Below are 25,928 nucleotides of genomic sequence, written 5' to 3'. Positions count from 1 at the left end.
GCGTAAGTACAGCAATACCTAGTCAAATCCCATTCACCTGCAATAAATAAACTGAAGAGATGCTATATGGCTAAATTAAGCTGAAACTTCTCTATAACATAAAATGCAAATTTCAGGGCTACTTCAGGAGAACTATAAAACTACAGCACTGGTGTTCTCATCTTCACTGTCTGTCTTCCGTGAGAACAGCTGAAGTTCTGGCAGTAGATATTTCAACAACTTGGCTACAGCCAAAATACATTCTATGTTTTTAAACACTTCCTCAGATATATTTAGGGTTGTGCTTTAGTGCTTAAGTACTCTCATTTGCTCTTCTAAATTAAATGAGTGGTCGATTTTTTCTTGTAGTCAGCAGTCTTCATTTTCAAATACTTGTTCTTCAACTAGGCATGAAACATTGTGATTCTCTCCATTGACTCTGCTGTCAGTTAACACCACCACTCAGTGCTGACATGTTTAAATCATCTCAGGTAGCAAAAAGAAAGCAACTGTGTTAAATTAATTCTCATTCTCGTATCTTACAGTCAATAGAACCTCTTAGCAGATAAAGTCCTACTGCTCATCTATGCCAAATCACCTTTCAATCTCTATGCAAATTAACTCATAGGTGTTTTTATCCCCTTTCACATTTGCAAAACTGACAAGTGCTTTAAAGCGTTATAATGTGCTTTACAAAATCCACACACGGAAACAAGTTAGTTCAATATATGTATAATACCTCTTTGGCTACCCATCCTTCCAACATATCATATGAATACTGTTCACTAATGTTAAATACTGGAACTTACATTTTTGTGTCTGGAAATTTCTAAATCATTATTACAAACTCGATTAAATGACTGATTAATATTCAAATAAATACTATAGAAAACATAATTTATTGCTTCCCAATGTAAGAAACCATAAAAGAAAAATAAATATCAGCATAAGTAAATGATTTAAAAGCACAGAATGCCAGAATCATGTTCAGGAATGTGGTGTAAAAGACACACTAGGAAAATTAAACCAGCTATTTTAATGGACACTTCGGAAGAGAGAGCCACCCTGCAGGAAGATCTGGACAGGCTGGACGAGTGGGCTAACAAGAACCTTATGAAGTTCAACCAGGACAAGCTTAAGGTCTTGCACCTGAGAAAACATAATCCAGGAGTGCAGCACAGGCTGGGATCTACCCGGCTGGGGAGCAGCTCTGTGGAAAGGGACCTGGGGGTCCTGGTGAACAACAAGCTCAATATGAGTGAACAGTGTGCTGCTGCGGCAAAGCAAGCCAACAGGATGCTGGGTGCATCCACAAGGGCATCACCAGCAGAGATAAAGAAGTCATTGTCCCACTCTACTCAGCACTTGTCAGGCCACACCTGGAATACTGTGTTCAGTTTTGGTCCCCGCTATACAAAAAAGATGTGGACAGGCTGGAGAGGGTCCAGAGAAGGGCCACAAAGATGACCAAAGGACTGGGAAGCCTGCCGTATGAGGAAAGGCTGAGAGAAATGGGTTTTTCAGCCTTGAGAAAAGAAGGCTTAGGGGAGACCTTGTCACCATGTTCCAGTATTTAAAGGGTGGCCACAAAGAAGATGGAGACTCCCTTTTTACAAGGAGTCACATGGAAAAGACAAGGGGTAATGGGTACAAGCTGCTCCTGGGGAGATTCGGATTGGACACAAGAGGAAAATTTTTCACAATGAGAACAATCAGCCATTGGAGTAATCTCCCCAGGGAAGTGGTGGATTCCCCAGCACTGGATGCTTTGAAGGTATGGCTGGACAGGGTGCTGGGCCATCTTGTCTCGATGGTGCTTTTGCCATGAAAGGTTGGACAAGATGATCCTTGAGTTCCTTTCCAACCTGGTATTCTATGACTCTAATATACTTAAAATGATCTTTCTCTTTAAGCTCTGTACAATGAAAACATCACACGGGAAACTAGAAAAAATATTTTTTTAGGAGTGTTAAGAGCAGTAAAATACCAGAATGGGTTCCTTCCATTTCCTCTTCTGTAGCTAAAGCTTAAGTTCATAAAAGAAGCTCCATGGTTTTCATTTAAGAACACACTTTAGTTCCATTAACACCATTAAGACTTAATCATAAGCTCAAGTACTTTCTGAATTGGAGGAGTCTTAAATGTGTGCTCAACCTTATGGATAGGCTTAGATAATTTACATTTTCATAATACTTCCACTGCTCCCTAGACCTTTTGTGTACAGATGAATTTAAAAGCAAAAGAAGGTTCCACAGAGCTGCGAGGTTTAAGCACATATAATCACATTTGTCAAAACAAATAGTTGCCAAGAGCCTGATAGTCCTCTCACATTTTGAAACCACTAACAATCATCCTTTCATGCTTTCCTAGTCAGGAATTAATCACTATTTTGTTTGAATGGAGCCCCCAAACTCACAGACAACCTCAGAACAGGAAGCAGCTTCTGCAATACTGCCTGCCCCCTTCCCAGGCTGGGGTTTTTGCCTTCCCAGACACAAAAATCTCTCTGGCTGCCATCTGTGATTACGCAGAAGGAAGAAACTGGGCAAACCAGATGGACAACTGTGGCAGCCTCCATTTTAACATTTGCATTATAAAGCTACTGTTGCTTTTGTCACACTGGATTTTATGGCATTCTGCTGGATTGCATCTTCAGTACTGCAGTCCCACATTTAGTACGTTTCTCTTAAAAAAGTTCACAAGCTGCATCTCTTATGCTTCAACTGTCTAACTCTTCAACATATGTTTATTTTACAATATTTAAACAGTATTTAACTGCTCTCCTTATTAATGTCATGACCTACCAGCCGTAGGTGAGCTCTACAGAGCACTATCTTTTCCCAGCCATAATAACCTGCAGAGTTGTACAGATAACAGTTTTGTGTTTGGCAACTGCAACAAAGTATGAAAATATTACCCAGTGTACGCTGAAACAGAGGAAGTAAAACTGATTTCAGGCTTGCAAACAAGACCCATCTGTGACAATGCTTGCTAGGACTCTAGCTTTTCCCTTCCCAACTTTATGCCTGGTCAACAAAAAAACCCAAGAGTCTTCTCTTCTTTCCAGACAACAGATTTAATCTCAGTCAGTCAATATTTGTGTCTTTAGCTCTGTAGGGCCTTGTTTGAAAATGCCATACTCTGACTCAACTGCTTTGCTTATGTTCACAATGGCCTGCCAAATGCTAGAGCATGGCACTTAGCCATATTATTGCAATAACAAGGGGCTGCTCGGGCACTGAGACTTTCTTCTTCAGATTTTCTGTAGGCTTGTATTTAAAAGGTGTGATGCTAGGAAACACCGACTCCCTGTAAACTTATGCTCAAACTCTCCAAGCCTTTAAACAATGTCAATTGGCATTTAAAAGATATGAATTGGCATGTGGTGGCTAACATCACATTTCAAAAACTAACCCAGATAAAACAGTTCTGTATGTACAAGGTGCAAAATAACCCTTGCTCTGCATCCCACAAGGCTGGTTACCTTGGCCACCCCCTTTATGTACCTGTGAGACAGAGACATGATCCTATCTTCTCCCTGTCCCTCTCTGCGTCTTTCGGTAACCTTGCCGAAGGGTATCCTGGCAGCAGTGCCATACATTTCCTTAGCTCAGAAGCTGAAATTCCCCTTGGGGGTGCCATGTGATGGGGAGGGAGAAGACACTCCTGACTGCCTTCACACAATTCCTACCCATGTACGGTCCAGCCACCATCTACTCACAGAACTCTTCAGCAGACGAGGCGGAATGTGACGCTATGCTGACAGGATAACGTAAGCCTGTGCTGGTGCTGCCAAGAGCTCTGCTGAGCTCTCACTGCCTTGATTATTTAATGACAAGGAGTAATTTCCTTTAATTCCATGTGATGCCATCTATTTTCAAAAAGGGGAAAAAAGGGAAAGTGTATGAGTGGATGCCTATATTATATGTATGTTTATAAAAGGAGGGAAACCAAATATATATTCCACAGTACAGTTTAATGAGCTCACCCAGCTGTTGAATGTGTCTAAATCCAACTGTAATATGGCAATCCAAGAAATGCATGGGGAGCTTCAAGCACAGGGTGAAACACTGGCACAGAATTCAGACTGAACTCCCAAGGACGCCTTTTCTTCTTTTTTCCTGTTCTAGTGGTGTGAATTACTTCTGGCATGAGTCGGACACAATTTTCACCATTACCTTTAGACAGTTTATTGTACAGAGTTGTAGGTCCAGGCAATAGGGTACAGTATCAGCAAAAAGGTCAGAGAAACACAAAAATAATCTCCAACAGAAGAGCTGGAGAGGATTAGAAAAAGGATTATAAAAGTAATGTAAAATGCCTTAACAAGACAGCCTTTCAGCTAGCTGCCTCCTGTGCTACTTGGTCAGAGAGATGCTGCCAAAGGTAAGAAGTCTAAATAAGATACTTTCACTTTATTTTTGTAAACCTTTATTAATTTTAGCTATTCACATTTGTTATTGCTTGTCCTAAACCAAGACTGCTGGGCATCTTTTAAGAAAAACATGCATAAAAATTAAGATCCTCTGTAGAATAATTCTTACCCTCTACAGCACAGAATTGACAATAAAAACCCATCAAATTGAAAAGTATGAATTCTAGACAGGAAACAAAGTGGCAACTAAAATCACCCCAATATTTCCACATGCAATGCAAGTAAAGATGGAAAAGAGTGGAAGAAAATAAAAAAATTATTAACTGAATGAGGGGAAATACACCTGCATGGTTTACCCCTAAAAACTACAGTGTACGACACAAACTAGCAAGCTTGTAACAGGGATATGGCAGATCAGCATGCCCTCCAGTCAGCACTGAACTAACACTCCAACATATGAATAAATTGTGCTTTAATCATATTTGTCAGCTTTTGGATTGTAACCAAAAACTGAGTAATTCTTTTACCCTCAGGAGATCTACTCAGGCTCTATCTATTTCATGAAAATCTGACTATTAACATCAAATGTAGCTGAAATCAATCTAACCCACTCATCACTATCATTGACAATAATTGTGTCTGATTTTTTCAGAGAACTGCAGATATGAAATATAACAATCCTAAGAAGTCATCAAATAGCATCCATTTCTAAGTATAGCCCCTAAATTCAGAGTTCTTCATGCTGAAATATTATTCAGATCCTATACTTTTGTTAAAATATAGGATCTTTCCAGATATCCTCCTTTGTATCTCTCTCACTGATCTTGACCTGTCATGGGTGAGGGCTTTGAACTGAAGAAAACTGCCAACAAAATAAGTGATGGGAGAAAAATATGGACTTTAACATCACAGATCCTCCATGCTGAATACAAATGTCTCAAGTGACTGAAGGAGAACTAAACTAATATGGTAAGTTATGAGTGGATGCAATTGTGGATAAAAGGGACTGATATGAAATGAAAGCCATGTAAACAACTGATTAGGAAAATGACAACCAACAACTTCAGGACTACTTAGAGTAAGGGAAAAGGCACTAAAGGTCTTTTAAATGTCTGAAAAGGAAATAGCAGTAGGAGACCCTTTTGGAATTAGATGAGTAACTAGGGTTTGGTGACAGAGAACTCCTTTCTGCAGAAGCAGCAGTGTTCATATGTACGTGTTCTGCTCAGCATCTGAGGAAGAACTGACAATAAATTGTCCACGCTTCCCCAAAAAGCAGAAGAGGATGTAACTGTACTAATGACAGCAATTAATCTAGAGATAATTGTGTTTCCCGTAAAACAGATAGGCAATAATACATCAAATAGAATTCCAAAAAGATGGCAGGTATGATTATTCTAGCAGTCACATTTGACTGATTAAGGACCTTAACATGTTTATCTATTTGTTCATTCATTATACTCTGAAACACAATGAAATGTGCCCATCAGCTAATATGAATGTTGGTCTAACCAAGTATTTCTACAAAATGAAAAATTCCCAGAAAAACTTCATTTGTAACTCAACCAATGATGAAATGCTGACACTAACTAGAAACGCTATTTTTTAACAATTTCAGAGAAAACAATAAATCTAACACAATTTTTCCTTCTGGGAAAAAATAAAGATTTCCACAATAATTCTAGTTCCAGTACAGGAGACATTTTTTTTTCCTCCTCTGCTTTTGGAAAAATAATGAAATGTGCCTATCTATAATCTTCCTGCATCTATGTTAGGAAGAAGTAATTTTCATTATGTAAATGTGATGTATCACTAATTAAATGGAATAAGCAAGGCAATACGATAAAATTTACCTTAAAAGTGCTTAAAAAACAAAGCAGTATTCAAAAAAAAGAACAGCTGAGTGGTGTTACATGAAGAAAACTAAAAACAGATAAAAAGCATGAAACTGAATTCCATGAAAACAAGGAGGGAGCAGAGTTATTTCTGTAGATGTCACCGACTATCTGCTGCAAAGTAGGTTGAAGACATATGCATTCTGCACAAAAAAAGAAGAAAAGGGAATTCCACTAAAAATCAGTGTAATAAGTGTAATGTAACTTCAGGATAAAGAAGAGTCACTGCAGAAGTGCTTAGCATTTCAATGTGTGCATGCATAAAAGGGAAAACTATGTTTAAAAAGTAATTACTTTGGTTTACTTCTAACAACTGTAATTACTGTTATTAAAAAGTAATTACTTTACAAGAATAAAGAAACAATGACAATGTGTATTGTTCCCTGCAAAGAAAATAAAATACTTGCTATCCTGACGTCAGGGACAGTTTTAGTGAAAACAGAATTGGTGGCAAGTCACACGCGCAAGTCCAGCAGGAAAAGATCATTTGCCTTTCTCAGACCTGAGAAGTAATAATGATTCCAATCCACGTCACAATGTTAAAAAGAGACCTGATTTGATAGATCAAAGACATAAAATGAGACCTTTAACAGTTACTGTTACTTCATAATTGCAGAATATCTTCCTGTGACATTTGTAAAATTTAAAGAACCTTCTGCCCTCCACCCCCCCCCAGCACTCACAAGAAAGTCAAAAGCTCTGGCATCCACTGAACACCGTGTTGCCTTTGATCCCACAGAACAGGAGAAATCCCTGAGCCAGTATATTTGACAATATCATTAGTTGTTGTAGCTGTCCAGTTCGGTGATAATAATAGAATAACATAGGGAGGCTTTTACAACTGCTTGACAAAGACTGTTATTAGATCTAAATGGAAATCAAGAGGTTCACTTTCACAGTAGAAAAATAAAGTTTCAAAATACACGGAGAAAACCTTGAGACCTTAATCTTCAAGAAGAAACCCAAGGAACACACAGAACAGTTCCGACTTGCTGACATTTTTCTGGGAGGTAGCAACTGTGGATTGAGATTTCTGTTCTGCCTGAGTTGAAACAGGTCTTGCAACTCAGTCTTTGACACCCCACAAACATACCTTACCACTAAATAATTCACTATGCTGAAACAAAGAAATGAGAAATCTTCCTAAGGGGTATTTATTCAAAGTGACACATAAACGCAGATTTTGGAGCACTGACGTTGTGGTGCAATGGTAAATACCAACCGAAAACACTTCTTACTTAGTTCTACTTATTATCCAATTATACTGGTTTTGCAACATACTCAAGAGAAGAACTATCATTTAATTAAAACTTTTAGTTACATAGAAACATCATCCTTTATCACTTAACACTAACATCCAGAGAATTCGGTGAATCAAAGCAGAATAACAATGTAAGGCATTTTTTAGCATGAAATCACATGTACACCAGCAGAGTTAAGACCCATATGCCATCAGTTCTTTGGGATGGAAGGAAACTCTCCTGCTGGAGAAATAAACTAAACCAGGAGAAATGAGAATCCAAGTGGCCTTTTCATTTTCATTCCAGTTGCAAATACAGGTTCTGAAAAGCAAAAACTTTCAACAGGAATTTTTATTGCTTGTTTAACTGACTTCACTTACCAGATTTTAACCAAATACATTAAAATGAAGAGGAGAAGGGGAGGTTGTGTTACTTGGATCCAAGCCTTAATATTGTGGAGGAGAAGAAAGCATTTGTATGGTTGCTTTGTAACTCATCTGAAATGTACCACTTTGCATCAGCTCCACAGAACAATTAACTACATTTTCGTAATGAGGGGAGACAGAACTGTAGTTTTGGTCACAATTGCCTTGCCTGGGCTGGTCTCCCAAGAGAACACCATTGGCCAAACACAAGCACGCAGATACATTCTGAATGCTGCTGCCTGCCAAGGGAGTCATGTCACGTACGCATTATAAGAAAGACACTTCTGCAGAGACCTGAAACTGTCCTCTATACAGTCAGCCGCGAGGGAGGGGGAACAAAAGCAGTTAATATTGAATTGACTCACGTATGATTTAGGGTGGCTTTAACAAGCCAAAGTCAAACATTCTTATTTCAGACATATTGAAACTCTTTGAATCAAAAAGTAAATGGTGAACTTTTCTGAGAACAGTGTTGTCAAGACTTATTTGGCAAAAATAAAGTAAATTGTAGCTTTTTTAACCATGAAAACAGATACGAAAACAATAACGTTTCATGTGAACAGAAGTTCCAAACTTACTCGGCTTTCCCTTTTACATAGGACTTGGAAAAAATGGGAACACAATGTTCACATATATTCTGTATTGGAAAAATGAAATTGTTTTGTTTTGCCAAGTCTACAAGGTGACATCTCAGAACGGGGAGGTGGGGGGGATAAGAAAAAAACACGCACTTGCAGAGGTTTTTTTTCCCATGATGCTCTTGTAAGTGTTACACTATGTACTCTCTGGAGCAGCAGTGAGTGTAGAAGAGTGAGGAACGGAAAGTCATGCTCTCATGCAGAAATAATCTCTGGGATATAAAGCTAGTCTAGTGAACATATCGTTTCTCTAGATGCTGCATATGATAAGTGTCATGAAAATAGTTTCACGGCCCCTCTCCCCCACTCTGCAACATCCAGTTCCAGGACATAACAACATACAGCAGCTTCAGCTGTTTTCTGGAATTGACCTTTAATTTTTGGGAAGATGTTGATTGATGATTGGAGACAGGTGGCAAAAAAGTCATTCTTATTTTGTACATCCCTAACTTTCTACATTCCTCTGAAACATTCCTTCCAGTTACATCATTTTTAGCACCTTGCCTTTTTTTTTGTAAGGTATTTAGCAGTCATAATTTGGTATTTACTGCCTCTTACATTCTCAGAACTGATACTTTCAGGTATACGTAGCAGCAATAGATGCTTTCTTGTTCTCTTCCACCTTGTGTCTTAGTCTTGAGCTCAGGGGTTACTAAGCAGAGCAAGAGGTAAGGTGATCCTACTCTTCAGCCAAGACTATAAAGACATTCCCAGGTTGTGCCAAGTGGGATCATGTGAACTTATTCAGAACTTCAATGGGATCTCTAATTCTCAGTTTCCCATAGGTTAGTAAGTGATGAAATAACAGCTTGCTACTTGATGCTAACAGTTCAGAAGTTTAAAACCCCACACCTCACAACTGAAGGTCTCAAATAATTCTTAAGGACAAAGTCTGGTTGGTTATACTGCTGAACTGTATCCTCCCATTATTGCAAATACTGCAGTGGGTATCACTGAACACATTTTACTAACGACCCATTGCCTACGCTCAGGACAAACACTATAAATATAGCAAAGTGTGAACATGCCCAAGGAGCATCACAGAAAAATATGCTTACCTAGTACAAACAGGTGGGATATTATGCTGATAAAGTTGCACAGTCTTGACTGTTTCCTATCATGACATAGTAAGGCAGTACAACCACAGCAGATACAGAGGCAAGATCCCAACTCAGCCATCCCCAGGCCCCTTACCAGCCAAGGAGCAGCAGCAGCCTGCTGCTGAGTCCAGCTGTGAGCTTGCAAAGAAGGATGTACTGGAAATTTCAGGCAGCATGCAGTGCTCCAAATCTTGTTCCATATTTCTTAAAATAAAAAGCAGCCATCTGGACTGTGCCACTGTCCAGGGGCTGTCTGGCTGGTAATTCGTATTCAGGACAACATTCCTCCTCTCCCAATATAATGTTGACATATTTAAAAAAACTATTCCAGATAAAGTAATATTCAGAAATTACCTCTCATTCAGAAGACACATTTTGCTGCTGCCTCTCTCATGCAATTCTGATTCTCCAAAACTGTCCTCATGTCTCTAAATGAGACTTTTATCTTTGGCATCTTTCAGCCTTGAGGAGAAAACGGCATGCTACCCTATGATTAGTAGCGGACAGGATCCTTCCTTAAACTGCAGGGACAGTTGCTAGCTACTTGAAACAAAAACCTGTATACATGTAAATAATTTGTGAATGAAGGAAAATAATTTTGGATGAACACTCAGGTCATCAAGATATTGAAAAATTAAGACTTTCATTCATTCTTGAACAGAAAATGTTCCTGTTTTCTATGTAAACTTTATGCAAATTTTACGCAGTTAATGTTTTACAATTTTAAATAATTGCAGAGCAAAATCTTGTTTAGACCTGAGGTACATTCTCAACTTCAGTCTGTACTAGCCTGCATGCTATTTTGAGACAAAGGTACATCACCACTAACGGTATTACTTTATCCATGCTGATAAACTGAAAAATCAGGAAAGAGGAACTGAAGTTCTGCAAAATCTTTTGTGACGCTGATGGAATCCATCATTACAATTTATTCTAAAAAATAATCGGATTTAATACTTTTGCAAATTGTAAGTGAAGCTTTTAATGAAAATGAAGGATTACACTCTAATTGCTTGGGTCAAATTTTAATTTAAGATTTGAAACAAAATTCCTTTTGTTAAAAGGTAAAGCTGTTAGGGTGTATATATCATGCTCTTCTTCCTGCCTCTGTTCACTAATGCAGTGAAGATGATTAATATGCAAAATATCCCTCTTAATTGTCTTGGAATTTTCTCTCCAAAAAATTAAGTCAATCTAAATTTTGTATAGTTCAGTAGCCAAAGATCAGAAAATTCATCATATATACATGTCAGAATTTAGCCTAGGTCAAAGAATTACATGCTGTTTTTCACTGTGTATCACATATTTCTCATTTCTATAGTCTGTTCCTGAAATACATCATCTTTTCTTCCAATTTCTTAAATTATGAATCATTGATATGCACTACAACACAAACAGTGAAACACAGGACAAAATATACATTCAGGGATATTGAAGACTGAGGATAATATTCCCCACAGGCATATGAACACAAATCCCACTGAAGTCAGTGCGTGTTGCGGAATATAGATTTGCTATTCATCAACAATCCTTCCACAATATTTTAGTCACCAGTGTGATTCACCCAGTTCTGAAACAGATCTGACAAACTAGTCCCTGAAGGGGCCTGTCTCTTTCACGTACTACAAAAGGAGCCCAGACCATGAGGTCAGGCTGGATGCTTCATTTCAGATAAACCCCTCGGCCTCGCCTACATCTGCTGCCATTCGTGCCACACAAGCAGCAGTCTTCAACTAAGGGAAAAGCCTGAAGACCACCACAGAGATGAAAGCAGGTACCAGCAGGATTTCCACCTTCCAACCTCAATTCCCACATCTAATTCAAAAGCAAAAGAAGATGGTAAAGTTCCTGACATTTTTACTAAAGGATATAGGATTTGAAAACAAACCATGGATATGACAGAAACTGGAGTTTCTGTCAATCCTGCTATGCTTGATCCACAACATGCAATACCAAGGACCTGATCTAGAAGTTCAGGACTCATGAAATCTGCTTCCAAGAGAGGTAAAACTCAGGAACACGAAGCAATCGGAAGTTGCTCATACATTACTAACACTAGGAGTGCTCCCAAGTTTCTGCACCTTCCTGTACGCATGCATGTCATCTTTGGCGTGATACTTGGACATGCATCATTCCTCCCGCCCCCTACTTGAGTTTCAATGAAAAGGAAATCCAGACAGAAACTGCACCATATCCCCCCTGCAGTGAGTCCCCCTATTTCCCCTGCTCCTCGCTGTGTACCTCCACGCCTTTTCTGACCCTCTGGAGACACCAAAATTTGCATGCCGGGAGTAAGTCAGTCTTGTCACAGCCAGAGGTCAGAAAAGGCACACGGATACCCAGCAGTGCTGCTACCCCTGTGCCAGCACCTTCCTCATTGATTCATGGAGACATGTCACAAATCCTGCACGAACTGAAGCCGGTTAATCCACAAAGGATATTCTTTCCCTTTAAGGTGTTATCAATGCTCTCACTGATAACTAGGGAAATTTCTGCTGTTTTTCAGATTTGATGTAAAAAATCAAAACATAGAAACCTCAGGTCATTAAAGACCCTCAGACAGCTTTGTAAGACTAGAAGCATTAGCCTTGCTGCCTCTGTGAATTCCTGACTAGATTATTTTTTAAATTTCCCTTCCTGTTATGTATTAAACACTGTTGCTGATTTTAGGCTGTAAGTGGCTGTGGGGTAAGAAATCCCAGTGTATATTTTATATATCAACTTGTTAGGTAAGATCATTATTATTTTATCAAACACAGCAGTGCTGAAATTTCACTATCACATCAGTTGCTGTTTACCTACCAATGTGCTCACATCAGATGTTGCTAAATGATTAAATAGCTTTCTGACTTAATCCTCTAAAATTCTTTTCTGAAGAAAAGTGGAGAACATTAACTTCTACCGCTTCACACCTTAGGCAGTGTTCATTCTGCAGACCTTCTGGAGATATTGCTATTGCTGACTTTTTTGTTAGCAGTGCTCTACAAAATGTTTTAAATAATATAGACTGTATCTTCAGAAACTTATGTTCCTCTCCCACTCTAATTTTTGCTTGTTTTATTTGTTGCTTAGATGTTAGTTCAAGATACTGCTATTCTTCCTCCACAGTATCTGCCATGTTGCCATAATGCCTTAGCCTTTCGTGACCAGCAAGAGGCTGTTACAGACTCTCAGCCTCACCAACCTCCATGGGACTCAAACAGTAGCATGGACTGCAGCCCAAATGTTCCAGCAACTTTGATGTTGTGTGGTTTTAAGATCCTGAAGTAAGAATACTAAAGTGAGACCGTACAAAATATCTAGTATCCTTGGAAAATTCCATCCCATCCCCACTACCTGCAAATGAAGCTGTTTTAACTAACTTTTGTTAGCATTCGATCCAATTTTTGTTAACGGTCGTTGCATTTTTTAGTTCAGATTTCTACACTTACAGAGAGAGAGGAAAATGAAATAGTACATTGTAAGGGGAGAAGTAAGATTCTAAGGCTCACTTGAGAAAGCTATGAAAGCCGCAGTCTTCAAAAACTGTCTTGAGAAATTAATAGGAAACTTATTCTTATAGGGAGAGGAAAAGAAGAGCTGGAAGAGAGGAAGAGTCATTGCTGCCATCCCGCAGCCTGCTCTTTGCATCTGGTTTTTCACATAATTTAGTCAGAGCAGGACTTAAATGTCTCAGTGGAAATTTTAGAAGTTCTACTGCAAATATCCTCAAGTATCCCACTGCACCAGAATTAATTTAATTTCACCTCCCTGGTACAGTGAAATATGTTGATCCTATACAGAGCCTGAACCCTCTGAGCAACCATTCTAGTCCATGTGGTCCTACCAGGACAGAGGAAAGCAAAAGCCAAGTAGTGGACATGGTGCAGGCAGATCCAAGAGCAAACGGATTCATCCTTCAATTCAGAGCTAAGAGAAGCTCGAGAGTTCTCAGACCACAGGATCTCCCTTTGAGTAAGCGCCACTAGTACTATATACACTTATATTAACTTCTAAAAAGACTCCTCTCCCACATGTGCCCAAAATAAAACTTCCATAACCTTTAAATTACCATTTCAAAATCTTTCTCTACTTAATATATTTCAGTCATAGTAGGTTTACTGGAGTTAACTATAAATTAATAAATCTGGCAAGAAAAAAAAATTTTTTCAACTCATATACAATCCAACAAACTTAGCAAGTGCAGATAATAAACTAGAAATTTCTAGTACTAGCACTTTCATTAATAAATTTAAAAAAACACTTGAAAATTGAAAGTAATTTTAAATTAGCTTAAGGAAATAATGCCTAAAAACACGGATTAGCAGAGTGGAACTAAATTAATACAGAAAATCAATTATTGCATTGCAAAACAGAAGAGCAAATTGGTTTATTATTATGTTCAGAAACGATTGGTTAGGAACAATTCTCAAAGAGGCTCACTGTGCTTTCTGAAAGGATTACCAAAAAAAAACCAAACCCAAACCAATACAATGGTTCTGATCCCACATAAATCCCTAAACATGGTTAGAAACTCACAGAAAGGGACCGTATACATTGTCACATACTGCAAATGCTTACGAAAAAAAAACCTACAGTCCACTCTTTTAACTAATATCTGGATCTTTCATGGCACTAAGCTCCCTGTGTGGTGGGGCTTGCAAGTCAACACACATCTCTCTCAAGCTCATCTGTTTCATGCGGGACAGATGTGGGAGCCCACTGCTAAGTGATCAGACTATCAGACACCGTCCTCATCACAAGCCCCCGCTCATAAGTGTGCTTCTCCTACATGTGACTCGGCATGTGCATGGGCACGTGGAGAAGGGAGGGCACTTTCCCACACCGTGATTAGCAGAGAAATGGTAATCGTGAAATTTGCGGCACAAGTCTCCATGGCACAGATCTTCCAAGCTTCGCAATGCCAGTTTCCAAAGCATCCTCCCACAAGCTGCACCTCAGTTAAAAGTTTTTCCTGGATTCACACTGGTGTTACCGCTGTTACATTTTCCTGCGATGTACCAGGTGCTGTAAAGGTGTTTAATTGATGCAATCCGTGATTTAAAACATCGCTGTTGTAAGAACCGCTCTCTCTGCTGCCAAGCACCCAGCGGCTGGAAGGCTGACAGCTGGACTGTGTGCAATGCATCTGTTTGCAATGCACTTCAAGAGCCTTACAAAAAGCACCGAGTATTGGATTATTACCTCTTGGCAGGCCTAAGACATGTACACAGAGTAGGACTAACAAAGTTTAGTGGTCTGACCTGCCTACCTGTTCTAAAAAAGGGGAGAAAAATAATGTCTAGAACAGCTGAAACACGTACACCGCAGGCAAAAATCTTACAGAAGAGAAAGAAAACATAAATCACTCCTCAAAGATGAGGGAATCTTCCCTTTTGAAAGGCTTCTAAGCAATCAGTCATCATTCCTAAATTCAGTCAATGTGCACGACAGGAGAAACCCAGACTGCGCCAGGAGGAAAATCAGCACAACCAAGTGTCTATTAGGTGTTACTGAACTAACACCAGTGCTGACAGACGAGATGGGAGGCAACAGACCAGCCAGTTAAGCCCACCCTGTCAGTCTGCTGGGCACATACCTACTTGCCAGTTAAGCTGATCAGTATGCATAAAAATAATGTTTCAGGCTGTGGCTGCCAAGTCTTTTCAACACCTCCTTGGTCTCAGGCTAGTTACTGTCCAGCTCCACGTCAGACACTGCCTGCTTGCACGTGGTGGGCCCCTACGTGTCATGGAGAAATCAAGGTCCTCTCTTTTCAAAGTAACAATTCAACTGGCCCCATAGTAGTTTGCCCTTATTAGCAGCAATTAACCAGCATCTGATTAGAAATATATAAGGTCTCCTGTGCAGCTCACAGATTACAACCTGCTGTGTGCACAACTATTAGTGTACCACAACAGAGCCAAGCCTAAGTCTGTTGGAACAGCTATTTGTGCACATGGTCAGGAGGGGCGGCTGCTGCTGGTCATTTACGACTGAGGTCAATTTGTAACATGAACCTGCTAAACAGCTGGGCTATCCAGCAAAACTCACACTACCTTCAATAGACCAGGACTTAACGCAAAAGAATTTAAGGTGCCATTTGTAAGAGATGCACTGTTTCATTCAAGATATGGTAACAAAGCAGCAAAGTTTCAAGGAAATTCTCCAGTCTGAATGTTCTGTAAAATTGCTAGCGCCGCATCATACAGACCTTGTGATCTGTACGCTGTTTTCTGGGGTATTTTTAAATCCAATTTGCATCAACCATGATCTTCTGGTTCATGATCCTTCTTTCTACCAGCATGGGAAGGCTCATGTATTTAATCAGTGTTTAATCAATTTCTAAGGGCAAAAAAGAACTCCAGTCATGTTCTTCTAAGCTGGCAGTGGGCAAGGTTGGTTTTGGTTGTAATTAATGATGTATAAAGGAGAACATTAACAGCGGTATGACTAAGGGCACTACTGAAGGAATGTTTGAGCAAAGAGGCGGGCATCACATCTACTTCTCGGTGATTCATGATTACTATTATTAGTAGTATTTGTCATTTTTATTTCATCACTACTATTCCACATTAAAAGAAAGTGGTCCATCCACAACAAAGGTTTCAGCGAGCAAATCCACATCTGCAACACTGCCATTTTGTTCAAATTAGTAACTTTTTTTAAACAAAAGGAAATTACATTCAACTCTTGCAGAAAACAAGCTATCCACACTTCCCACATAGCTTTGAGAACACACCTAAAATGACAATTCTTGATATGCAGTTCCTCTTTACCCACTTACTTGGGGTTCTTGTACCCAATCTCACATTTCATTCCTAGTGCCAGAGTTTGCTTTTTTTTCCCCCCCTAATATTGACAAACATTTATTTAGATATATTAGGTTGGGGGGGACAATAGAGCCGTGCTGTCAATTGTACTAATGGTATGAAAAAGTGTAGTTGGATAGACATAGATACAGAAAATAAACCCAGGCTTTAATTAGTCATCTTCACATTACATTCCATAACTTCTATTTCACTAAAAATAGTATACTTGATTATGTATTTAAGTTGTCACTGCTAAACAAATAATAACCATTCTACTGCAAGATAAAAATGTTAATCCATTCCAGAGAAAACTACATTTAATTTAATTATCACTAAGCTTTTTGTCCACATATAATTATCAAAACCTATATTTAAATACTGCTTATCAATGCAAATCCTTTAAGCCTCCTGTTGAGTAGGCTCTGTGTGCAAGTGTCTACACTCACAAGTACATGCACAAACACGTATGTAAGACTCATTTTATGCACTTTAAGATTGAAGCCCTTTGCTAAGTCATTGCCTTGCAGTGCATCACAGTCTGAGGTATGAAACCAAGTTATAAAGAATTTGATGAATATAGTTTAACTGACAAAATTTTCTTTTGCTCACGTTTGCAGAGCTGGAAAGTCTAAACACAGCATGAAGAGGTAGACCCACCATGCCAAGTCATCTTTATTTGGGGATACTGATAGTTGGCAGGAATTCTTCAAGTAGCCAGTTATTTGCCACCACAGAAGCTGAAGGTTATAATGCTGCTGGGAGGGTGTTCGACAAAGAACACACTTGTTATTAACATCTACAGTGAAAAGTATGCCATATATATCCCACACATTTCTTAATCACTACTCCACCTTCGTCATGCAAATTTAACAAATTACTTCTATTTACATGGAAAGCTTCCAGTTTTATAAAATTACGTCCCACAGGGAGGTGACTTTCATTCGTTTGGTAACTGCGTAAGAGTGATCCACAAATATACCTTTTTCTAAAGAATGGGTATAAATAAATCTACAGAAATACTGCAATGGGTCAAGCAAAATCGATTATGGAGTATTTGCATTTGAAACCATTCAGGTAATGTAGCTGACCAAAGGAAGTTCACTGTCAAGTTAGTGAGCATACGCAGTGAATACAAAAGTGCCTAACAACTAAACCCAACAAATCCCGCAGGTCTTCACCAAAAGCAAACATATGTGGTTCAATTCACCTTTGAGAGGTAACTGTCAGGCTGTGTACCAGTTTCTGCATAAGCTCACTGATTTTTCAAACAGCTTCAAAGCATAAAATGATCTGGTAGAAAACTCCATCTACAGAATACTGAGTCTGCTCCAGGGGTATGCTGGAACAGAGCATGTTGAAGACCATCAAACCAGGCCTACCCCTGGCCAGTATCATGCAATTTATGGACTGAGTTGCACGGGTAGGCTAGAGCAGTACTCACTAGCAACAGACCTCAGCTCTCCAAGGTGAAATAAATAATCAGTCTGCTTTGCTGCTCTTTTAAAAGAAAACTTTATTGAATGTCTTACCCCAAAAAAACAGAGTTATGGTTTCTTTTATCCTCATTTCTGATGAGGCAGGAAACATCAGACCACGTGACTAATTTTTGTTTTACTAATTAACCTGTCAGACTGAAATATCAAAATAAATATATTTCCTTTTGATTTAAAACAAAATATTTATTTGTTATTCTTCATTCAGATTTAAAAAAATGTATTTAGGGAAAAAAAAGCAGAACTCAACATTAAGTGTATCTTTAGTTCAAAGTGAAGCATTCTGTTCTAGATACTTGGAGGAAATGCAGAGGGAACTAAAAGCTGGATTTTCTGGGGCTTGGTAATAATGGTGATGTTCTTTTACCCAAGACTTTGGGGATTAAATTCAGTCACCCAGAATATGAGAGATTCAGACATGATTTTTTTCCTGTGCCCCGCAGGAAGTAGATCCATTAGTCTTAATTCATAGGAAAGTGTTCCATCCACTAGGCTATAAAAGGAAATGACACCCCTCCATACTAACTCTTCCACCTTTTTGCTGTCAACAAGACTATTGCAATATATTTTCAGAAGATACAGCATCTCAGCAAAGAGACTAGCAGTCTGAAACACAGCTGCCACATTGCACAGTACTCCCTGAAGAGATTATGTCTAATGAAGAGTCTGGAAGATAATTTTACAGGTCATTTCAAGCAAGATAGTTGAGGCTGGAGATAAAAATGATGTTATGCCAATAGCAGAAACTGTTATATTGCAGGCAGAAAAGAAATTATTAAACATATTATTTAACAAAGAAAGGGTTTTAAAGTATGTATTGGGTTTGATAGTGCTGAGAAACACTTGATCTGAAAACCACAAAAGCTGAGGAATAATCTATGCCTCAAGGCAGCTATGCACATCAGAACCCTTTTTTCCCCTGTTTTCATCTGCTAATTTGTGTGCCTCATTTATTTTACAACTGACATTTTAATGCATAATTACCCTTCCTCACGTGTATAAGAAAACATTTATTTTTCACAATGCAAAATATTTCGAAGTATAAATAAGCCAAATAACCAGATGTCTGACTGAATTAGTGTATTCTCACTGGCTTAGTATGCTGACAATCTGTTCATCAATAACATTTTTCAGCCGGGAAGTTTACATACAAGTACTATCACTTTCAAATCCCACTGCACATCAGCACTCAGATTTGGGGTTAGACCTTAAAATGCACTCTCCATCCTGTTTTAAACTACAAAACCAGGCACTTTGCCAATGAAATACTTGCACAAGAGGAAAAAAAACGTATCCACATTTTTGTATTTCAGGAGGCAATCTTCTGACATGTATGTCGCAATGTATTTTTTTTGATACATTAGGGGCAAGACTTGATGACTAGGTGGAAGAGGACTATTAGAAAGAAAGTGTTTACTTGCATATAATTTCTAATATACTATTATTAAATTCTTAAAAAGTAGCCTCATATTTTGGAAACCATTTAATTACAAATCCTGCAGATCACCTGAAGTGTGTTTTTCCTACCAAAGGTTCTGAATTCAAAAGGAAAACAAGATTTTTCAGCACAAAATCCCATTAGAATTTCATTTTGCACCATACCACAAATAAAGGTAAGAGTCTTCTATCCACTTACAGCCAAAAGAGTGTGTGACCCTACTTGGCACGGCTGCTGAGCCCAAGGTACCTTGCTGAAGTCTTGTTTGCAACAAAGGTAGCAGCTACCTCGGATACAATAAAGCTGTTCTTCAGAAAGAGCGGTACTGAATTCATACTCATTGGGTATGATGCACGTTGTTAAGCACAAGTACTGAAACTCAAAGCCTCAAATATATGAGTAGAGTCTGTCAGGTCTCTTGCTACTCACAGAGTCAGTTAACATTGACAGGTCAGTATTTCAAATGTTTTACCAATTTACAGATAATTTAATATTTAAGCACACTATATCAGTGCTGCTGAACTCATTGACACAATGTCAAGCCAGCTGGGTTCATCACGGACAACTATTCTGATTTTTAATGTGACCATGCTATTTTACAATCAATGAATCAGCTGAAAAATCATCTGTCATCTGTCATCATCTGTCATCATCTGTCATCAAACTCAGTGTCTTTTATTAAATAGAAAATTATTTGCTGTTATAAAGGGACTGTATATCAAGGTTCAGGAGTAACACCACTGAACTAAAGTAGTAGTTTGATGGATTAGGGCTTTAGCTGTGAGTACAAGAAACAGTTCTCTTAAAATGTTTTTTTTTTATTATCCAGCCACTACACCACTTAAATTCAGTCACAAAACAACACATGAAAAACATGTTCTACAGACAACACACGCAATAACATCAGCATTAGCACTAAATCGCCACTTGAGGAAAACTATTCCTTGGTATCAGACTACTTTTCAAGCAACGGTCACATGCCATATTACCTCAGTAAGCATGTTACCCTCTCAGTAATGTTTAAAAGGAGGTACACTTCAGCTTTTTTTGGACATCAGCTCTACTCTGCATTAGTGTTCTGCATTGATCACCATCACACAAGACGTTCTTGGGGCATTTTTGAACGTGCAAATGATGCCTATCATTTTCTACTTAGTTTGAAAAAACTACCCTTAGCAATTGGATATACCAAGAAATTCTTTAAGTGAAATGTAAGTAGCTTTAGTTAAAACATTTTACATCAGTTGACGTATTAATCTGGAGGGTTAATACGTGTCTTCTTGTGTTCGCATTTAAGCACAGACATACCATTGGATCTCAAGGGACATGTAGCTCTATCTCAATGGACAGACCCACAGACCCCATGGTTTAGACTTGTAATCGAATGGTCACCAAAGAGTCATACAAGGACTTCAAGGAAAAATATGGCACCTGACAGCACAACCAGCTCCCTGAGCTGCCACATTTCTGGGGAAGTAGCTAAAGAAAAACTGACATCGACAAACCGTGTATGGACAGACTTGATAAGGCACGCACTCTGAGTCCAAGTAGATTCATAGCACATTAAATACTGATTTTAAATAATTTATCTGTCAGGGTAATACATGCCCTTCATCAGCAGTATCCTCGGGATCTCTGGAGACCTTATGACTCTACAGATAAAAGGTAAGATTCATATAATACTCTCTACCATAATAACATCAGGAAATACTGGTCATTTGAGGATTTTCAAATAAAGTAGAGAAAAGTATTCTTACTGCATGTAGATGACAAAGCTTATAAACAGTATATCCTAAACATGGGCCATCTGGTTATGTTCTTGGCCATATGAAGGCCACTAGTAAAACTAATGACTTCTGGCTGAAAAGACAGATTTGCAAACTGTACCTAAAACATGATGTAGTTAGAATTTAGGGACGAAAATTCAAAACCTGTGCTTAGTAATCACCATATACTATGAGTCTATACTCACTGCATTCACCCCTGCCAGCCAAGGAAGTCCCTGCAGCAGTTGCGAGTAGGCATTGTCTACATGTGCCTGTGAAATGGCTCCTTTCCACACCCAGAGAAGCCCCAAAGGACAGCTTCCCCATGCCTAAATGTGCATGTAAAAAACCAGCACTACCCACTAAAGCACCCTTTTTAAGGTCGTGATTATATAAATTTGAGAAGGGGCACATTCCTCAAATTCATATATGCCATGCATATTATCAGGTAGCTTCTGTCTATTCTCTCAAAGACTGATGGAAACAGCTTCCATTAGGGAGAGACTCCAGGGTCCTGGACCTACCTGTACCACAGAATCAGGCATCTAAGGCCTTGACATGACATCATTAGAGATAAATTCCTGCATTTAGTGCTACCCTAGTTCTACAAAGCAACTCGATTAGGATGTAGGATTTCCTTATAGCCACTGTGAAATGATGAGAGGCAATCTCCACACTTGTGTGCTGGACCAAGAGCCGATAGCACAGGCTTATACTGCTGAAGTGAAAATATCACCACCCCACAGACCTTGCAGGTTCTGTTTTAAGAAATGCTTTGAACCACTTATGCAAGGGATATCATCTTGTAACTGCACAACCATTCCAAATGAGTACACAGCAAAGGAACTTCAGAATTGCCATATTAGTTCAAAGCTGAAGTCTACTCGTCAGAACCAATCTCTGAACTAACCATCATGAGGTTTTTCTTCGGAAAGCATTCATTAGACAGATGCATTCATATATTTTGAGATGGGGTTTAAGTCCGATGTGCAATAATGTATGCTCTTATAGCTACATGAGCATACTGAATTAGTACTCTAGAAAGACACTGAGGAATAGCAATACAGCAGTGAATTCTGAAAACTCTGGTTGTTCTTAGCTGAGTTTATAAATCAATATATAGAGTATATAATCACACACTGTGCATGTTGCCAGTTTCATTGCTGTTATTCCTTTCCTATATCCAAGTAGTTGGTAAGTGGCTGCTAAGTCGCTCATAGATAAAACAGCAAAAACTAGGAGAGGTTGATAACTGGAATTTAAGCAATAAAATACAGTTAAGCAATAAAATACAATTTGTACAAAAGAAAGTACACATCTTCTGGTAATCACCTGAGATTTTAGGACTCATCTTGCATTGCTTAATACCCATTTTCCCCCTCTGTGGGATAGCTTCTCCTCAGAAGCATTAACAAGTGGTAATTATAGAAGTCATGCTGACAACACATAACCAGAGGGACACTGTCAACACTGAATGTCAATTGACCTGGATGTTAAAAACTGCGGTTCCTGGAACCTTTATAATTTATGTTTCATTTAGTTTTTATTGCACATGTTCTTACACCCTACTTTAAATTATAACTATCCAGCAAAACTTAGAGAATGAAATTACACGAGGCTACATGATTTTGACAAAATGCAGTAATGAAAGGATTATGGTTTTATGAACACGCCTGTCGTGCACTCTCTCTGTGGGAGCAACTGTAGGAGTTAAAATTTCTGTAACTCTATTAAACCCATTAGATACCGTTAGTTTTAAGTAAAACAGACGTCGCCCGCACCACTCTCCACAGCAAACCAAAGCTATCCTTCGCCTCCTTACAGCGAGGCGGGTATCACGGTCTGCGCCTAGCAAGGAGACCTCTGCCAGCTGGGCACGGGGGTGCTAGTGCTGCTCCTCCGTCTTCCGCAAACACAATTACCCCGCTCCGCTACCGGGAAAGACGAGGAAAGATGACCAAGTCCCCACGGCGGCTGCCCACGAGCGGGTCCCGCCACGGGCTCTGCCCCAGCCGGAGCGCAGCGGGCGGACAGCGGCACCTCCCGCCAGCCGCGGCAGCCAGCGCGGTCCCGCGCGGCGGCCCCCCGCCCGCCAGCACCTGTCCCGGCGCCGTCTCTCCCCCTCCAGCGGGAGCTAGCGCAGAGCCCGGCGCCCCGGCCCGCTCCGCGCCCGCACAGGGAGGGAGACAGGGAAGGAGGGAGGGAGAGACACGGAGGGAAGGAGACAGAGGCCCCCGGGCCCGGCCGGCGGGACTCACACGGGGTAGAAGGCGTAGGGCGGCAGGGCGCTCTCCTCGCACGGCTCCGCGTCGAGCAGCAGGTAGTCCTGGCTGTCGTTCCGCCGGGCGCCGGCCGACGGGGAGCTGCTCTTCCGCGGGGCGTAGGGCTGCGCCTGGCTCATGGTGTCCCGCGGCTGAGGCGCCCGGAGGCGCAGCGGCTCCCTCAGGGCGCCGCGGAAGCAGCGCGGAACCGGCCGGAGCGCGGCACTGCGGCTCCGTCTCCTCACAGCGCCGCGTCCCCCGGCGGAGGGAGGGCAGCGCGGCGCACCGGCTCCCGCCGAGCCGGGCGAGGGGTTACTGTGTCAACCGGGGCCGCCGCCGCCCCGGGAGCCGCCGCCCGCCGCGCCGGAGGCGAGGCGCAGCTCGGCACGGGGGCAGTAAAGTTTGCGGCGCGTCAGCCGGCGCGGCTGTCCCCGGCCGGCGGGAAGGGGCGGGAGGTGGGAGGGCGGCGGGCTCCGCTCGCCTCCCCTGAGGGGCTGCGGTGCGCCCTCCGCGCCGCCCTCCCGGTCCCGCCGCCCCCTCCGGCTCCCGCCCGGTGCCGCCGGCTCCGAGCCGATCCTACCCCGGCTCCCGCCGCCGGGGCCGCAGCACCCCGCCGCGGTGGCAGCGTCCCACCTGCGCTGGCACGGTGCCGCCTTCTGAGTAGAGGTGCACGTACCTGTGCCCCAGAACACCCCAAAAAGCGGGCTAGCATTCTAAAGACAACCTCGGCAGGGACAGTGCTCACCTTCAGCCGCTTTGTATAAAACACAGCCCACGGTGGTCTGAAAAATATCACGCAAAACTCCCCCCTAGGACTCCGGCAGGACTGCAGGTGCGCAGCGGGCGGTTAACCCCCGCTGTTAGGAAGCAGCAGGTCTTCTTGCTTTATTTTAGCTTGGAAATACAGGGTGTGCTGTGCTTGCGTCCTTTTACAAACGATGCTCATTTGTTTCACAGCAGAGCTTGTTTTTATCACCTCTAATAATTTCAGATAAGAGCAGGGTCAAAATATCACCTTTCTTAGCAAAAAAGCAATAGTTTTGCAGTAATAACACTTCAGCAAAACTCAGTCCACTTGTATTTCTCAGTTCTGCTCCACTGGTAGCGCTTTGTCTGATGATATTCTTATTTTACTTATGTAGACTTATGTAAATATACCGAAATAATTACAAACTTTTGTAGGAAAAATGTAAGGCACTGAAGAAATAATGTATGACCTATAGGCATCTTTCACATTAAACATAATAGACGTAATATTTCATAAGGGAATGTTTATAACTGAATGTTGTAGATGTACAAGCTCAGATGACTGCATCCAAATAAAATCTCTCCCTCGTCACCGGCCACATTCACATATTTAAAGTATTGCCAGGGTTTGTCTTTGAGCAGTGCACAGCCCTTTACTCTTCAGGCGTGCACACCGTCCCTTGATGTGGTGACGTGCTGAGAAACTCACTGGGCAAACCCCAGCACAACCCTTTACACGCTGCCCGTGCTCTCCACCAGCCTTTGCCAGACCATGGGTTTAATGGCTGCCTGAGCCATTGAGACTTGTTTCACCTATGGAACTGCAAGAGGAGGAGGTATATAAAGAGATGCACAGCTCACTGAAGTTATGACAGTATTTACGTGGTCTTTAGATGAGATTCAGAAATACCTGCAGTCAAAGGTAATTCCACAGTTGCCCAAAGTTTCTGAAATTTCTTTTGTCCTCATAGTTACGGCTCTTAAAATTAGGCTTTAATGGGTTTTAGAAATCTCCCTTTCTTTGCGAAACATTTTTTTTCCACTAAAGAATATTGTATTTTAAATAGGAGGTTTAGTAGCAACTTTACCATGTGTATTTTATAGTTGTCATGCTAATTTTTATTTCATATTACTATAAAAACAGATATTATAAAGTTATGTGCAGGCTTTGCATTTGAGAAATATGCTTTTGATAATACCTCACATTTTTATTGTAAGAAAATTGTTTGCCAGTAAGAGAGTACACTGTGATGGGGGGAATTTTAATGTGTTCCACTGCTCTTGTCCATAACCATTTCACTTCACTTGTCCTACTCTGTTATAAAGATATAGTGCTTCTCCATGTAGTCTTTTTTGTATATTCCCAAAATATTTGCAGATATTTTTTATTTCTCCATTTTACTTCAGCTGCTCTATTTGATACTACACTCGTGTCTCAAAATCCTCTCTTCTAGGTCCCTTTATTTTTTTCTCTGCTCTTTCTTGCTCACCCTCTGGTGTATTTACTTCGTTTTTAAAACTAATAACATCCTACTTTACTGATGGGTTATCAGATCCTTTGATTTCAGAGCCTGCTCAGCCACTCTCTCTGTTGTCATCTTCTTGTATATATATATATATTTATATTTATATATATAAAGCGCCTGTCACCATATTTATGTTTTCTTCTGCTGCTTCCTTCAATCTTCTACATACTGTTTGAATGCCCCTAGGATTATTTCCCATCTTCCCCATGATACTTGTGCATATCTCTCAGCTTCCAGGTGACGTTTCTCATTT

The 25,928-nt window shown here is 40.4% G+C and overlaps 1 protein-coding gene across 1 annotated transcript in view; it reads right to left on the bottom strand.

Annotated features, from left to right (window-relative positions):
• TRPC6 (transient receptor potential cation channel subfamily C member 6) overlaps positions 1-23,609 on the bottom strand; it is a 96,491-nt gene extending 72,882 nt beyond the window's left edge. Inside the window, exon 1 of the mRNA XM_075492020.1 lies at positions 23,400-23,609. Within this exon, the coding sequence (XP_075348135.1) occupies positions 23,400-23,542 (143 nt within the window). The 5' untranslated portion in view covers positions 23,543-23,609. The remainder of the gene's footprint in view (positions 1-23,399) is intronic.
• Between the last annotated feature and the right edge of the window lie 2,319 nt (positions 23,610-25,928).

The sequence above is a fragment of the Mycteria americana genome, chromosome 1, assembly GCF_035582795.1.
Source record: "Mycteria americana isolate JAX WOST 10 ecotype Jacksonville Zoo and Gardens chromosome 1, USCA_MyAme_1.0, whole genome shotgun sequence".
Classification (NCBI taxonomy): Eukaryota; Metazoa; Chordata; class Aves; order Ciconiiformes; family Ciconiidae; genus Mycteria; species Mycteria americana.
Note: the sequence above shows the minus strand (reverse complement) of the source record. Positions and strands in the feature narration are given on the sequence as shown.